This window comes from Anomalospiza imberbis, chromosome 4 (assembly GCF_031753505.1).
Source record: "Anomalospiza imberbis isolate Cuckoo-Finch-1a 21T00152 chromosome 4, ASM3175350v1, whole genome shotgun sequence".
In the NCBI taxonomy this organism is placed as follows: domain Eukaryota; kingdom Metazoa; phylum Chordata; class Aves; order Passeriformes; family Viduidae; genus Anomalospiza; species Anomalospiza imberbis.
In genome coordinates this window covers 30805123-30821121 of record NC_089684.1, presented here as the reverse complement: position 1 = coordinate 30821121, position 15999 = coordinate 30805123, and the positions used below count along the sequence as shown (strand labels likewise).

Sequence of the window (15999 nt, the reverse complement as noted above, 5' to 3'; positions counted from 1 at the left end):
AACTGTTTCTTGCTCCAACACAATCATTCTGACATGCCACTGGAAAAGGCTGTTAAAAAGGTTATTCAGCATAGGGGTGGACATCACAAATCCCTCATCCTCAACATGTCAGAGCCAAGCTCTCTGAATATTAGAGTTTCTCAGAATTAAGCTTGTTCTGTTAAATCAAGCAGTCCTTTTGCAGCTAGGTCAGATACTATTTAATTGTCATAGTCAACATTTGCTGGGCTAATAAATTACCAGTGAAAAAATTAGCAATGAGATCATGTGTTGAAATGTACTTTCCTTTTCCTGTCTTTATGATTCTTCCTTACTTTTCTAAGCATTAAAAACACAGCTTTCCTATCTCTTCCTTTCCTATGGATGAAGGTCAAACCATTAACTTTTATGGAGTTAATTTGTGCAGAAAGTACATCACCTACCTTTTCCATCCCTCACCTCACATTAAACAATGACACACATGACATCAGAGGAAGCCAAATGATTTACAGCATTTTAAAATAGCAGGAGAACAGGATATTTTCTGTATGTTTTCTGTGATTAAATTAATGCAGTGCCAGATTTTCCCAAGGTATATATACATGTTTTCTCCTGTTGAGCAGAACCACTGACAAAATTTAGAAGGACTTGAGATAAAAACATGTCTCCTTTTCCCAGGTGTCCTTCATGCAAACCCATGCTTTTTGTCCAAATCCGCCAACCTCAAGTGATTAAATGCCAACTTCAAAATGCACATGGAAAAGGGGGAAAAAAGAATACAACTGGTATTGATAAAAAACAAATAGTCTCAAAAATATCATTGCAGAATTTATATTAATTCTGCCCTTAATTCACATCCTCCCTGCATATAAAAAACCTTCAATGAGGAGGAAAAGCCCTGAAAGGCCACATCAGGTAGGACAGAGACTGCAGTGCTCCAATTAGTCCAACTCTAAGTCACTCATTGCCAGAACCTGATCTCTCTGCAGCTCCTGGCTTTTTTGCAGGGAAGCTGCTCCTAGTGGAGCCACAGAGTTAATCTGAGTGCTGTTCACTCGGGAGTAAAGACATGAGCAGGGACTGGGCCCTTTGGAGCATGGAAGGCTGCCAGAAGTTCAAACCATAAAGGGGAATGCACACCCTTCTTGCTCCCCTCGCCCCTGTGTAAGGCACTGAGCTTCTGGTCAGGTTGCAAACCTCAGCCACATGGAATAACAAATTACTGAGGCTCAGTCCAGCAGGGGAGGAGGCTGATCTCTGCTGCAGCTGCCAGCTCCAGGAAGAGGTATAATTGAAGGGGAGAGAGCATGAGAGAGTTATTCAGTGCTAAGCCAGCACACCTGTTGCTATGAAATAATGAATCAGTGCACATCTTTGCTGTGCAGATCTCCGCAGGATGTGGCTCTGACCATTTGCAAACACAATTCCTCCCTTCCTCTTCAGCGGAAGGGAGCACTGATACAATAAAATATTAATTTTCTTTTTTTTTTTTTTTTAATTTAACATCAGCATCATCAGCATATATTTAAAGGAAACATAATATTGAATACACTGTTGTCTTATAAAGCTGCTGCAACAGATTTGCCAACTCAACCTCATTAAAGTTAATGGAGTAGAACCACAAGTCATCCAACAAGCTTGATTTCTGTAATTCTTCAAACACCAGATTAAAAGGTTTTATGTGCTATATTATGGCTAAATTTTGCTCCCAAATTTTTCTATCGATGTGGGCCTGCAGTTGAGAGTTAATACAGGACTACTACCAGTAAGGTTACTAGTAAGGAAGAGGGGGATAAATGTCCCAGGAAGCAGGCTGGGTATGTTTGTGGAACTGTTTCTGAGCTCCCGTGTCTGTCAAGCCAGCCTGGGAATTGGGGAGCTTGTTTTTACCATGCAAATAAGACCAAGTATGCCTGCACCAAACAAGAGGAGCTATATTAAAGAAATTAGAGCTACAGGGCAATTTAACCCACAGGGCTATTTCATCTAGGAGCCAAGAATGCCAAAAATACAGAAGATAGACCAAAGGCAACCTGGCTGTTCAGATAAATGTTCTGACTAACCACACCAAGGAAGAAATGCTTTTATGAAAATGTAATAGTGGCCTTTGAAGAAACTAACTGATCTCTACTCTTTTTATCTCCAGCATGTCACCCTGTTCTTCTTCAGAAAACTAACAGCTGTGCTATCCTAAATAAAGATCTTCTTACTTTTATTTTTGTTCTATTTTCACATGCCAGAGATAATGATTTTTGCAAACACAGAAAGTATCCAATTTATGAACATAACTTTTTTTTAAGTTTCTCTATGAAAAACCTCAAACTAATTCAATCCAAAGGACCTGCTGTACTTTCAAAGAAGCATATTTTCTATCCAGATGGGTTTTGATTACCTTACACAAGGCCCAGATGACAGCTAGCTTCCCTAAAGGGCTCATTTTTTCCACACCCTTTGCATGTTATGTGAAAATTTGGGTAGGTATCTCTCTTTCCACGTAAGGAAATTGAAAGACCATGTAAGGAAATACAAGGGGCCACATATAAGAGAGCAGACTTTAATCCACTTTCCTTGCCAAAGCAGATGCTACTTCTTCTTTAAAAAATTGATTTATAAAATAAATGAAAGAAGAAAAATATAAGCAATTGGTGCTCCACTTTTTGCTCTTAAAAACCATGCCTTGGTTGACATATGTTCTGTAAAAGGGTTTGTACCACAACAGGGTCCTCAGTGCTAATGAAGACCTGACAACACTATCATTAGACAGAGTGCTTTAATTTCCAAGCATTACATAGCTGCATTTTCGTCTGAATTTATGCAAAGCCATGTAGGTTTTGCCAGAAAAACAGAACTGAAGGTTGGGAAGGAGGAAAATCCTAAAGCAAAAGTTCACGCTATCTGGAAATAAGAAAATTCTGCAAAGACTAAATTGTAACAAAAAGGAAGAGTTAGGAGAAGGAAAAAAAAAAACCCCAAAAGCAACAGAAGACAGCAGCAGCCTTAAACTAACAAAGTTGAAACCTCCTGAAGACTCCCAGCTTCATTTCCTGCCTTTGGGGTGACAGCAGCTGAAGCTGTGGCATCCTGATGAGCACTCCAGTCCCACGGTGGGAACAGAGCAGGTACCAACACATGCTCAGCTGAACGTGCTGCTCTCTGCAGCACCAGGGAGTCACTGAAGCATTCTGACTGCCAGCCCTTGCCAAGATCCTGCTTGTAAACAGTAAAATGCTGTGTAGAGAGAAAACTTTTAATGTCATTAGGTTTTCTCATGTTGCCTGAGTTATCCTTGCTTAAAAATATGAAATTAATAAGCAGTATGTCAAAAGCAATCTCTGAGGATCAAACTACTTAAAGCTCTTCCAATAACCCTTGGCTGTGGTATCACAGCTTTGCTTTGCTGGTTTCTCAAAAGGAGAAATTCCAGCCTCTGAGACTTTCACTCCGAATCTCTGTTTTAGTAATTATAGCTATTCAGCAATCTGTTTTGGGTGACAAAAAGACAAACTTTCTACTCTAGGAGAAAGCTGACAGCTGTCTTGTTTTCTCAACTCTTAATTTCATTTTGCAGTTTTGGGAGACCCCAGAGCTTGATTTGTCATTCTGCACAGTTACAAATGAAGACTGTATGTCTTAAAAAAAAAAAAAAAAAAAAAAAAAAAAGGAAAACAGTTGTTACTTTACTGACTTTGCTCTTACATCAGACATCTGGTCCAAATGCATTTGACAAGTAATGTTAGGACATTTCCTGCATTACAATATTCAGCCAACATTCGATTTTATTTGAGGATGCTCCGATAAACTGACATTCTGATTAAATTGACATTTGTCAAGGTCAATTTCAGAATTTAGTACTAATTGTATGCACATTAGTGAGGCAGTCCTTGTAAGCAGATTTGGTGGAGGAGCAGTCACAGTGATAGTATGTATTAACCCAGACATTTACACAGACCAGAGTTCAAATTACCTGTACCAAAGCCACAGCCACCATCCTACTGAGTAGGTTAAAACTTGGAAGTCTGGTCTTTCAAATCAGAAGAAACATCTGTGTCAGGTTAATTTTGAAGAAAGAAAACACACCTAAAATATGACAGAAACTTATCTTTCCTGACAACTTTTATCCCTCTATTGCAGTTTCTTTTTCTGACACGTGGTGAGGCTAGACAAGGAAAGCCCTGCTGTTAGACCATTCCTTCCTTCCACCTCCTCATTTCAATTCCTCTCCCCCAGCTCGACTCTGGTGGGGAATTTTAGAACTGAATTCTGCAAAGCCAAAATGAAGGAAGTTTTATTCTGCTGGCCAAGCAAACTGACAGTTGCTTTTGCTATTTTGGGGAACCATCCTATAATTGTGCCCACCTGTTGTAGCAATGCTATTTTTAAAGTCACACCCAAGTGCACACATGGCTGCACAGCAAAATTTCTCAGGGATGACACTCTGTTCCCTTACCCCTAGCCTGCAGAGGTGAAGAAATCCTGCTATGGGAATCATACAGGAACAAGGATTTTTGTAACTTGGTTCTACATATTAACTCTGAAGGGATGCAGCAATTTTGCACTCCCTTACACCCCAGAAGCAGCTTCCCATTCGCTTTTTCCACTCCTCCCCCTCCTCTCCCCTTCTCCCAGAGGCCTGGCACTGTTGGCATTATCCTCCACCAGGCCTGGTTCTGTGGGAGCCTGCAGTAGGTGTGCTGCCTTTCAGAGCCTCACTGAGAGCAAAAGCAGAGGAGATCAAAGACAAATATGAAAATAATCATGTTAAAGTCATAGGCAGAGAGTCCACACCAAGAGCAAAACCAGCCTGACACACCTACCACTCTACTCAGAGCCTGGGGACCTGGCCTGTTCTTGTGGCAAAAAGCAGCTGTACATACAGGTAAAATGTTTCTGGCCAGCAACAAGCTTGCTGAAGCAGACACACACTTTGAATTCATGCTTATAATTGAAAGGAACATCACAGTTTTCAGCTGTGAAAATTCAACTGTTATGACACTGTATTTGTCTGTGTCCCCAAAAGCCACTACTGCTTGCCCCCAGTTTGGCTGGAACATTGGCACCATCAGCTTTGTAAAGCCCCTCAATATAGAGCAGCCAGCTCTCTGAAGAAGAGAAGCTTAACAGAGGAAAACCATTCAGACTTTTTGATTAAAAATTTTTATGATATGTTTTATTGGTAATTGCAAAAAAATGGGGGATAGCCATCTACAGAAACACTGCACCTTCAACCATTTCCACACTTTAAACATGAAAATGAAGTTAATTTCTCTTTTGCCTCCTTTGTAACATATTATAAAGTCAGAACCTAGCAGGACAATGGGGCAAACAGAATTCTGCACAGAATGGAGAGCTAGTGTTCACTAGCACTTTAAGAAAATTAAATATTCAGTTTCTTCATCTTCCTTCCTTCCCCTTTAGCTAAGTCAAAAGAACTGAACCTCCTCCCCTAAAGCCACATTAGAGGTGTGACTTATTATTATTATTTTTAATAGTAGTGGCAATTTAAGCACCTCTTCATCCTCCCTGTTCCGTATTCCATTCCTTTTGTTTTGCTGTTAGAGCAAACAGGATCCAGGCCTTTTTTCCCCTAAAATTCTGGATGATAGCTTTCATCTGGTCCCATTGACATAACTGAGGACAGAGGCAGGCAGCAAAGGCTGTACCTCCACAGAAACCTAAGGAGTAAGAGACTGGAAGGAAGTGTCTCAGGAGGGACACATTCTCCAGCAAACCCTGAGAGGTCATTTGTGGCATTTTCAGAGGGATGAGAAACACTGTCTCAGGTTTTTCCTCCCAGCCTCTGTGTATGCAGTACACCTAATTATTTAGCAAGTCTTGATAATACTTAAGGATAATCCCAACAGGTATCTCTAAACCAAAAAATAGAACTGAGGAGAAGCAGCAGATTCAGCCAAGCAAGCACACCAGTTCAGCAAAGTGTGCCAGTTTTTAAGAGGCATCAAATTCAGACCTTGCTCTCCTTAATTAAAAGCTTTGCTTTGCCTTGCCAAGGGAGAAATCTGACAGCCATTAACTACCCTGCTCCAGAAATAATTCTGCACACAACAGACCTAGGGAACAGCAGCAGTGAGCTACTTTAACCCATCTCGAGGAGATATTTCCTCCTGGCACTCAAAGTGCAAGGCTGCATTCCCACTCCCAGCAACAAGTCTCTACTTTCTCCTCTCATGTCTCTCCACCTCCACTCCTTCCCAGATATCCTCCACAGGGCCTTGTTGGTACAGATGTTTCTGCAGCCAGAACTAAAGCCCCTGTGCTGCTCCGATCAGCCTGAAAGATAACACCGCAGGGAGAGGAAAAGTGACTGTGATCTGGTTCAGCACAAGGGAACAGCTGGGCTGGCACAACACAAGGAGCAGGAGCAGCCCATGCACCCTGCCACAGAGTGCAGCTCCATCAGCTCAGCTCACTGCTTCCAGGCTGAAAGAGTGCCACAGAGTCACAGGAAGGCCACCCTTCCTCACCTCCACCCTGGGCTCCCACACTGCTGTGCCACCATCTGGTTCCATGTGAGTGAGCTAAGGGCACTGAGCTTGCCAAGTTAACTGTGCCAAAAAGCAGTTTTCTGTGAGTTTAGTTTTCTTGATTGACATACCACAGGAACAGACAGGCCCCTGTGCCTGTGCAGAGCCTCCTGATCAGGTCAGGCATGACCATGGTCCTACCATGTCACACCCATGTGCCTGCTAGATGCCACATTCCCCTCTATGTGCAGGGACACTGGGAGATTCCCTCTTTGAGACTGCTGATAGTTTTCTGCCTCCTCTCACTGTTTACAACCTGTTCCTATCTAGGCTGGCTAACAGAAAAATCTCACTTGGACTCAGGTGTAGCTCTGTAGCTGGCAGACACACCACAGAGTGCCAGTTCTCATGCTTTCCAAGCTTATCTTCACAAGCTAAACAGTGAGGATGGAATAAGGTGTCAAGGCAGAAAATCCATTTATGCCTCTGGCACTGTGGAAACTGAGATGTAACCACAGCACTGACTTCCCAATGAAGACCCCTACCTTACTTTACATATTTGAGGATTTACCACTAATCCATTCCTCAAACCTTACACAACACTGAAACAAATCACACAACAATCAGCAGAAAATGAAGGGATAGATGCCACCCCACACATGGATCATACCCTTCAGATCTCCAGTAACTGGTTCTGCATGAAACAGTTAAACAGAGACCACGCTGTCAAGCAGAGCCAGAGCTTCAAGATGTACCTTGCACACAAAACATTTATCATATACAATCTGAGTTTCCAATTTTGCTTTGTCAAGAGAAAGCACATGTCTAAGCCTTCTGGGAAAAACAAACCTTGATATCTGCCTGAGTCCACAGATTGTTGTAACTGGTGACTCATGCATGAATTCCCACTAGCCATTAATCTCAAAGTGTAAGCACTTATGTGGCAATAATGGTGTTTTAATGTCCTGGCAAAAATGGGAAAAATGGTTAGCAGAATTCGGGAGCGACTGTCAAGAAATAAAGATAAAGATCATGTTTGGAGGACAGCAAGAACAACAAAGGGACAGGAAAAAAGAAGTCAGAAATTATGGAGCAGAGCTCTCCAAGCCAAATGGGAGTTCAGCTACCCCCTATTTCCAAAAGCTGTTTTCCCACTCAGCTCTGTGCAATATCCCTCAAAACAATCTGTGGCTGACTACACACAAACCCCTCCTACATTACATAGGTAGTTGTGTACATTTTAGTTAGTGTACATTTTAGTTAGACATCTTTTAAAGTTTTATTCTGTCTTGCATAACTCACTGAAGTGAACACAGAGTATGGACAGAGTCCCCAGCTGCACCAGGGGAGGTTTAGGTTGGACATTAGGAAGAATTCTTTCACAGAAAGGTTGATCAGATGTAGGAATGGGCTGCTCAGGGAGGTGGTGGAGTCACCGTCCCTGAAGGTGTTTAAGGGAAGACTGGATGTGGCACTCAGTGCCATGGTCTGATTGACATGGTTGTGTCTGGTCAAAGGTTGGACTCAATGATCTCAGAGGTCTTTTCCAACCTAAGTGATTCTGTGAAGTGACAGGATATTTACAAATATCTGGTTTTAAATATGACATAAATGGACAATATGAGAATGTTCTCAAACTCAGTAGTTGTCTTCAATAGTAAAGCAAAATGAGCTAGAACATGTAATCTGGCGTTACAGGAAGGGCCCAACTGTTGCTCAGTCTAATAGAAAGAGAGGTGTTTCGGGAATTTTAATTTTCAGTATTTTGCAATACTGAACGCAAGCAACCAACCCAGACATGCACACAGCTAGCAGTACAAGTACATGACTATTTTATTATCCCTCTTGTACTTAATATGAAATTGTTGAGATTTTTAAAATTTTTTTTCAGAACTGTTTTTCCAGAGCTGAGTTCCTTTGTTCAAGCTGCTGCTTTGTAAATACATACATTATGGGTATTGCATCTGCCATTCACATGACTTCAAAGTTAATACTAACACAGCAAAGGGAAATATTCAACATCAAGATATGCACTGTGAATTGCAGATCCAAGACAAATGCAATTTCCATCCACAGCAAAACAATCTTTCAACAACCTCATTTCCATCACGGTTCTGTGTATCCTTGCCACTCTACAGATAGCTGCAGAGTTTCTGAAATGGCTAACACTGATGGACTTCCCACATTTAAACCAGGAAGTCCACCCATGCCTGCAGTGCATTTCTGCAGCTGTCCCTGTACACCCTCACAAACAGCTGGAGACTAGTGATGACACATCCAAGCACAGTTCATCTTAGTCCCTGGAATATTCCCCGAAAATAAACTTGCATGAGTGAAATTAAGCACAGAGTTATCAAAGAGAGGTTTGGCCCTTGAGGAGGAGACTGGACAGAGAATGGGTGACATCTTCAGAAAAGAAGTGAGGCAGTGGGTAACAGGTAAGCAAACTGTGTTTGCAGAACAGTTGACAGTAGAATTTCACATACAATCAAACAGTGCTATCAAAGTTCAAACTGAGGGGATTATAATCTGCTGTCTAAACTCAAAATCTCTTTAAAAGGCAACAATTGTGAGAGACATTAAAACAATATTTTCTGTAGGTTGAAGAAACTGAAGTGATAAAGTGAAATAATAATTTGAAAATACTAGTAATACTAGCAGTATTACTACTTCTGTGTGTCAGAATGGTTTTCAAGCACAGGCAATGCAAATAAATCTTTTATGTTAGGCTGCAATGCTTCATACAAAATCACAGATCTGCACAGTTGAGTAAACAAATTAACTGAGGGATAGTGGGTACCAACATTCCCAGATGATACCAGGCCCAGCAGCCTGAGACACATACTAAGACTACCTCTGTGTAGTGATAAAACATTTACACAAGTGAAGCATTCGCCCCTATGAAAGGGAGAACTGCTAATTAATGCCTACATCCAGATAAACTGCAGAGGAAGAATCTGACATGTGCAAACAGCCACTTTTGCTTATTTAAGCCGATGAGTCACATAATTAATTGCCACACTTTGCATTACTCAGATAAGGTGTAAAGGTACAAACAAGGAAAAACCTACCAGGACTTTCCACCCGCTTGTAGTGGTAGGGATTGATGCAAACCTCCTTCTGTTTTGAACCAAAGGGGAACTCACAGCATTCCAGAGGTTTCAGTTCGTGATGGCTCTGCAGGTCCGGCCAGCGCCACACTCTGCAGTAAATGACGTGCGGGAGCCCCTTCCGGTGCGACACCTGGAGACGGCCATCCAAGGAACGAGGAATTGTGACACAGTTGCTGGGCTGACCAGGACAGCTTAGTGCTTTTTCGAGCTCCTCCATAGCACCTTTTTTCTTCTTCAGTTTTTTCACTAATGCATCAACAGCTTTCTCTGCCCACTTCTCTTCTTCATCCCCTTGCTTCCACCCCAACAGCCTCTTCACTGCTGGGCTGGTGAAGGAGAATAAGCTTGTTACATTCATGGTGACCCTGCTGTGGTGATACCACAGAACCACAGCAGGAGCAACTGCCCTGTTCTTCCACCACCACCAGGGAACAGCAGATTGTGTCAGCAGTCAAAAGCAGACTGGATCAAACAGTTCTGGTCCTTTCTCCTTTTCAATCCTCCAGTCCCAGGAACGCAGTGCTGACATTCCCCCTTGATGGTCACAACCTTCTCATTATTCTAAATCCTTCTGGTTGACAGCCTAAAGGAGAGTATCAGAGAGAAAGAGGAAAAAAAAGGATTTTACCCTTCAAGTTAACATAGAGCGGTTAAAAATATCCGTCACCTCAACCCAGAAGAGTGGTCTGATCAAAAAACAGCCAACAACAAAACAATAACAAATGCTGACAACCTCCAGGACTGGACTCAAGGCAGATCTGATGAAAACTTAAGCAGCAGGACCTGTTGCTAAACCCAGTACATCCCTACCTTAGAAATGTAGTTCACCTTAAATCTAGCCTAGAACAGTCCCTCAATTTAAATTTTTCACTATTAAGTGTGAGGGGTGCTACAATCTGCCTGTCAGCTGTTGCAACCTTAACCAGCAAAACATCCCAAGGAAACAGGGCAGGATCACCAGTGCTCTTTTTATTATTTATTTTAGACAGCAGCTGGAAGCAATATTCCTGAACAGCAATGTGCTGCCCAGGTCTCTCCAAACTGCCTGGCATGAAGTTCAAAAATCACTGCATTAGACCTAACCATAACCCAGTCTGAAAAAAACCCAAAGCTGTTCAGTTTTACCTAGTTTGAGGGGAAAAAAAAAAAAAAAAAAAGTGAAACTAGGAAACTAGGAAGATCTTACCCCTCATTCACTCACACGAGAAAGAAAACTGCATCTGCCCACCCAAGAGCCCTCAGAGCTCCTGAGCAGCCTGTAAGGGACAGCTATCATGAACTTCACTGATTGTCCACTCAAGGACTCATGAAGGAGTGGGAAGGACAAGGAAGTCCAGATATTCTAAAGTCTAAAGTCCAGATAATTTAATCTAAAGTCCAGAGGACTTTAGACAGCACAGTAGTCCTCAAGCTGGGAGACAAGGAAAGGGACTGAAGAGATGGGTCAAGATGGGGAGGAATGCCACATCTGAAGGAGTCCCAACAGTGAGCAGCAAGTTTTGTCCTTGTCCAGGCTGGAAGCAGGCAAAAGGCTCTGGCAAGGGAAACAGAAGAGACCCAGGACAGGCAGGGGGAGGGAAATGAGACAAAGAGCACCACACTACTGATTTTCAAATAGACAGACAAGACAGGAAACATATCCTGGACTGGATACCAACAGGTTGCAGAGGAAGGTGGAAGGGGAAAAGGATATGAATCTTTTTGTTGCCATCAGAACAACATAAAAAACAACCAGCCAGCAACAACCAACCAGCAATCTATACACACAGAGAATAAAAGGTGTCAGCACACCCACATCAGACAGGATTTCACAGCTATACCAAGAAAAGATTGTAGACCTTAAAATTGCAAATGCTATGGCACACTTACCCTCTTGACTGTTATATACTGCAAAGTTTTCATAGTATACCATTGTATTTGAAGACTTTTAAGCTGAAAACCATCCACTTCATTCAAATTAACTTGTCACTAGAATAGTTACCTAATTGTAAAGGTTCAGTTTTATTAGGCTGACTGCAGAAACAACATTTATGTGAATAATGATTATGTTCTAAGACTCAGGCCACATCTACCTACACTTCAAACTGGTACATCCCATTTCTTTTATGCTAAGAACTGTATTTGAAATAATAATGTTAATGCAAGGGAAGATTTGCATGAGCCTGGGGCAAATTTAAGAATTTGTTTTGTTACATAGGCATGTGCTATAGTGTTAAATGAACTGAAACTCCATTACTGTCACTGACTGTACTCAGGATAAAGGTATACTTTATCCTTACATGCACTGTAAAGTGCTCTATTAAAATGCTGTGCTAATTTAAGAACTGATTTACCAGAACCCCAGTGCATGTGCTTTAAATACATTTGTAACTGAGTTATTCCCAATTCATATATAGTCTGTATCTCAATCGATGCAGCACCATGCAGTCACACCAAAGGAACAGATTCTCTGAAGTTTTTGGATCAAATCCTGCAGCACACACATATTCCACTCCCACAATCATGCACTCTAAAACAAGTTTCACCCTCACCATCAAAGCTATGGTGGCATCTCTATGGCAACAGCTGCTGGGAGCAGGAGGAACAGCATTAGGCACAGTGCTTGGAAGTAATGCAGCTCAGCAGGGCTCAGCTGGGCACCAGCCTCCAGCCAAGGATTCCTGCTGAAGTCCTGCCTCCAAAACAAAGCCTAAGCACACTCCAAGCCCTGAACAAGCAGCAAGATAAGGGAAGGGGGACAAAACTCACAGGCTGCTGTACTCTAGTTGCTCTAAGCTCCAAAACCAATATTAAGCTAAAAAAACCCCAAAAACAAACAAGCAGACAAAGAAAAAAACAACAACAAAACCAAACAAATAAAACCCAAACCACAATGTATGTGGAGATTTTTGTTTCCAAGAAGCAGAGAGCTTGTCTGCAGGGCTGAGCCCTTGCCATTACATTCCATTTCCCTTTCTGCCACTCTTGGTTTCTGCACTGCATCATTTCCTATATTAATTCTGCACAAAGTGGTCTTATCAGCTGGAAGTGCAAAATAAAGATTAAACCACGAGTCAGCAGATGACACAGTCTGCGTGCTTCTTCCCCAAATCCACGTGCCCTTCTGGGAAAGTGGGAGTTAGTATTTCCAGAAGTTAAGTGACCAGCAGCCCTGGAAGGGTCTGGTTATTCACGAGGTAGGGATGAAACAGAAACTTGGGACAAACAACACAACACTCTCCAAAAGGCATCTGGCATCAGTTTAAAGGAAACAGAGTTGTTACCCACTTATCAGACACTCTCTACACATGCAAACCCATGCACTTTTTACTATGCACTCTGTCTGCTGATGGATGTGTTGGAATCAACAAACTCCTTTCAAATCCTGATGTTGTTTTATTTGTCTTCCTTCACTGCTGTTGTCTGTTTTGTAATCTTTGGATTAGCACACAAACCTGTACGCAGCCTATAAAAAATAAGTAAGCATTATATTTCTATACATATCTGTTCAGCCAGCCTTGTATTTAAACATATTTAGGCAAAATGCCTAAGAGTGAAGTCCTATTTTTCTAGCCCTCAAAGAAAAGATAGTTACTCCACCAGCAACATGAAGCAGACATTAAAATATTCAATGAGAGTGCTTTCAAATTCCCACAGGAGATCCCATAGGAAACTATCCCATTTTGCATAAATGACTGTTTTTGATGGGTGGGGAAAGGGTTTGGACAATTAGATGATCCTCTCCCAGAGGGGTGGATGGGGCAGGAAAACAACTTCTAGCCCAAGTTTCAGGCAAACAAGAAATTACTCTAACTCTTCTACTAATTTCACTATTTGTATTACAGGCTCAGTGATGCAGGCAAAAAGGATCATATTAAATATTTTTAATATATGCTTTGCACAGTTAGGCATAAAAATGGGCAGGAACCACAGTGAGGATAATTGTTAATAGTGAAAATCGTCTAGTCTATGACTAGATTTTAAAAATTCAATTTATCTTAGTCAATGTACCTCTTCCCAGCATCCATTACTTAGTAACACTATAAAGAAATAACAAGCAGAGAGATTTTAATTTGCTTATTTAAAAATATTTAGTCACTTACCCTGAGAGATACATATTTTCAGCAATATTTTCAGCAAATCATGTAATCAGTACAATATTTAGACCTTTAGAAAAAAAAAAACAAACAAAAAAAAAAAAAAAAAAAACAAACCAAAAAAAAAAAAAAACCCAAACAGATTTTGGCATAGTATTCCACCTGGAATAAATACAGTTTCCATGTATTACTAAAAGGCATGAAGTCTAAGCAGCTGCAATGCTAGAATGTGTAACAACATGCTGTGCACTAACTTAATCTAGCTCCCTATTCTTGGAGTAAGTAGCAAAAACTTTCAATTTCTTTCTTCAAGCAATGTGATTTGTGAAACAGAAAGTCTGGAGTTTTCTGCTGAATTACCCTTATTTTAGTCAACAAATTCTTTCTTTGCACCTTCTTATGGCAGAAGATCAGATCTTGCTCAGCTTGGAAAAATGCACTAAACCTGGTAGAAACCTCAGTAACATTACAACACACATGCAAAAAGAAAGCACGTTTCACATCAGAGTGCTGCAGAACTCATTAGAGAGCTTGTACAGAACCTGACTTGGCTTCCTTCGTAGGTTTGGAAAATGACAAGAAGAAAAAGAAAAAAAAATTAACTCTTTTATGTTCTCTTGGCATGGCAGAAAGAATTCAAAAAACCACTGAAATAAGAATTCAAAAAAACCACTGTATATCAGAAACCTGAGTTCTGATATACAACACATTGCTCAAGGAAAGAGGAACACACTGGTGTTGAAAATACCTCATCATACCTAACAGAGTAGGCAGGGTTTTTCCTGACACTATATTGGACTCCCTTCTTTACTTAGACCCAGCAAGGGCCTGGAGGATGGGTATCTGCAGCCTGTTCTGTGAAGTGACCTCTGTTACAGCCCAAAATACCCACTCTGTCAGAACTCTTCTTGGGCCATCCCTCGTGCTATTGGGGTGAGGGACTGCCCTTCCAAGAAAATCTCCCATGTATCCTGTACAGCCCACAGGGAAAATCCTGTCAGATAACCATAACCACCCTTTAGTTCAGCAGGTGGGGGGAAAGCAAAATTAAACTGCAGGGGCAATGTAGGATTTACCAGTGGAGGGGAGGAGGGCAACAAAATCCCAAAAAGCCCATTGCCCTGTTAGTCCAGAGCATGAAGGGATAACCTTACACCATCAGGATCTGCCAGCTCCTTCCCAGTGCTCCCCAAAGTTCAAACCAAGAACACAGAGTTTGGCCAGTTTCTACAGTGAATCGCAGCTTTTCCTCCACCTGCCTCCCCACTTGGCTTCTGGCAGACAAGGCACTGCTCCTTGCCCTTGAAGTCTCAACTATCATGATTGCAGGAGTAAGACAACAGCAAATTCTTACAGGTTTTCTGGATTTGAAGGTACTAGATTTGCCAGATTTATGGTAACTTTGCTGTTGCTTCCCCAAAAAAAAAATACCCGCTTTCCATACACATTAGATACCAAATCCTGTGTCACAATACAATACAATACAATAGAAGTCTTTCTAAGCAAGTATATCATTGTGAGAAAAGAACATGGCAAAGGCTCTTTCCCAGTTTTAGCAGACATGCATCAACAATTAGATCTGCCCTTGTCCTGGTTAAGAACACTTCTTTCCAATACCTTTGCAACTGTTTTGACCTACTAAAAACCATACTCCTGAGAGCAAATTTAAACACCACATTCTTCATAAATTTTATCTCCACCATGTTTACAAAAAACACTAACACTATATAGCCTCTTAAGTGATCACCAGATCCTCAAATCCTGCCTTTTTCACCAGAGATGAGAAACACACTGCTGAATTTTACTCATTCTTGCATTCAGATGCGTGTGCGATTCCACAAAGTCACAAAACACCAGCTCTTCCTTTACCGCCTGCCGGTCTCCTTGGCACGCTTCTTTTATATATATCTTATATTGCCAAGACTACAGGAAAAACTAAAACCAAGTTTGCCAAGATAGTTGCTCAGGAAGCTGGGTAAGCCTGGCGAACAGCAGAGCTAGGACAAGCAGGATAGATCAAAACTTCCACCCAGGTGTGCACAAATCCCTTCTGGTGTCGGTGAGCAGTCGGACTGAATCGGATGTGCTTTCAAAGATTATCTCTAAAACCACAGCCTAGTATTTCAACCAAGGTCAGGAAGGAACTGTAACTTGATGAGTCAGTCAAAACTCTGGCACAGATGGGATTGCAAAATATGAACTTCACTAAAATAACCTATAAGATGAATACAAGGCTGTGAATCACAAAACTTGCCAGAATAGTGTTCACAAGGTGGGGTTTTTTTCCCTAAATTCTATGTAGGAAGAGACTCTTCATTCTTCACTGTCTCCAAGCTAAAGGCCTCTTAA

The 15999-nt window shown here is 41.5% G+C and overlaps 1 protein-coding gene across 17 annotated transcripts in view; it reads right to left on the bottom strand.

The window, feature by feature from the left end:
- The window catches only part of SMAD1 (SMAD family member 1), a 97972-nt gene that overhangs the window by 12953 nt on the left and 69020 nt on the right, over positions 1–15999 (bottom strand). For 15 of the 17 annotated variants that reach the window (XM_068187764.1, XM_068187754.1, XM_068187755.1 and 12 more), the window contains one exon: positions 9533–10157. In XM_068187764.1, the coding sequence (XP_068043865.1) occupies positions 9533–9932 (400 nt within the window). In that variant the 5' untranslated portion in view covers positions 9933–10157. Of the gene's footprint in view, positions 1–9532; positions 10158–10775; positions 10796–12105; positions 12130–15999 lie in introns of those variants that run through there. The other 2 variants (XM_068187757.1, XM_068187761.1) reach the window with 2 other exon arrangements.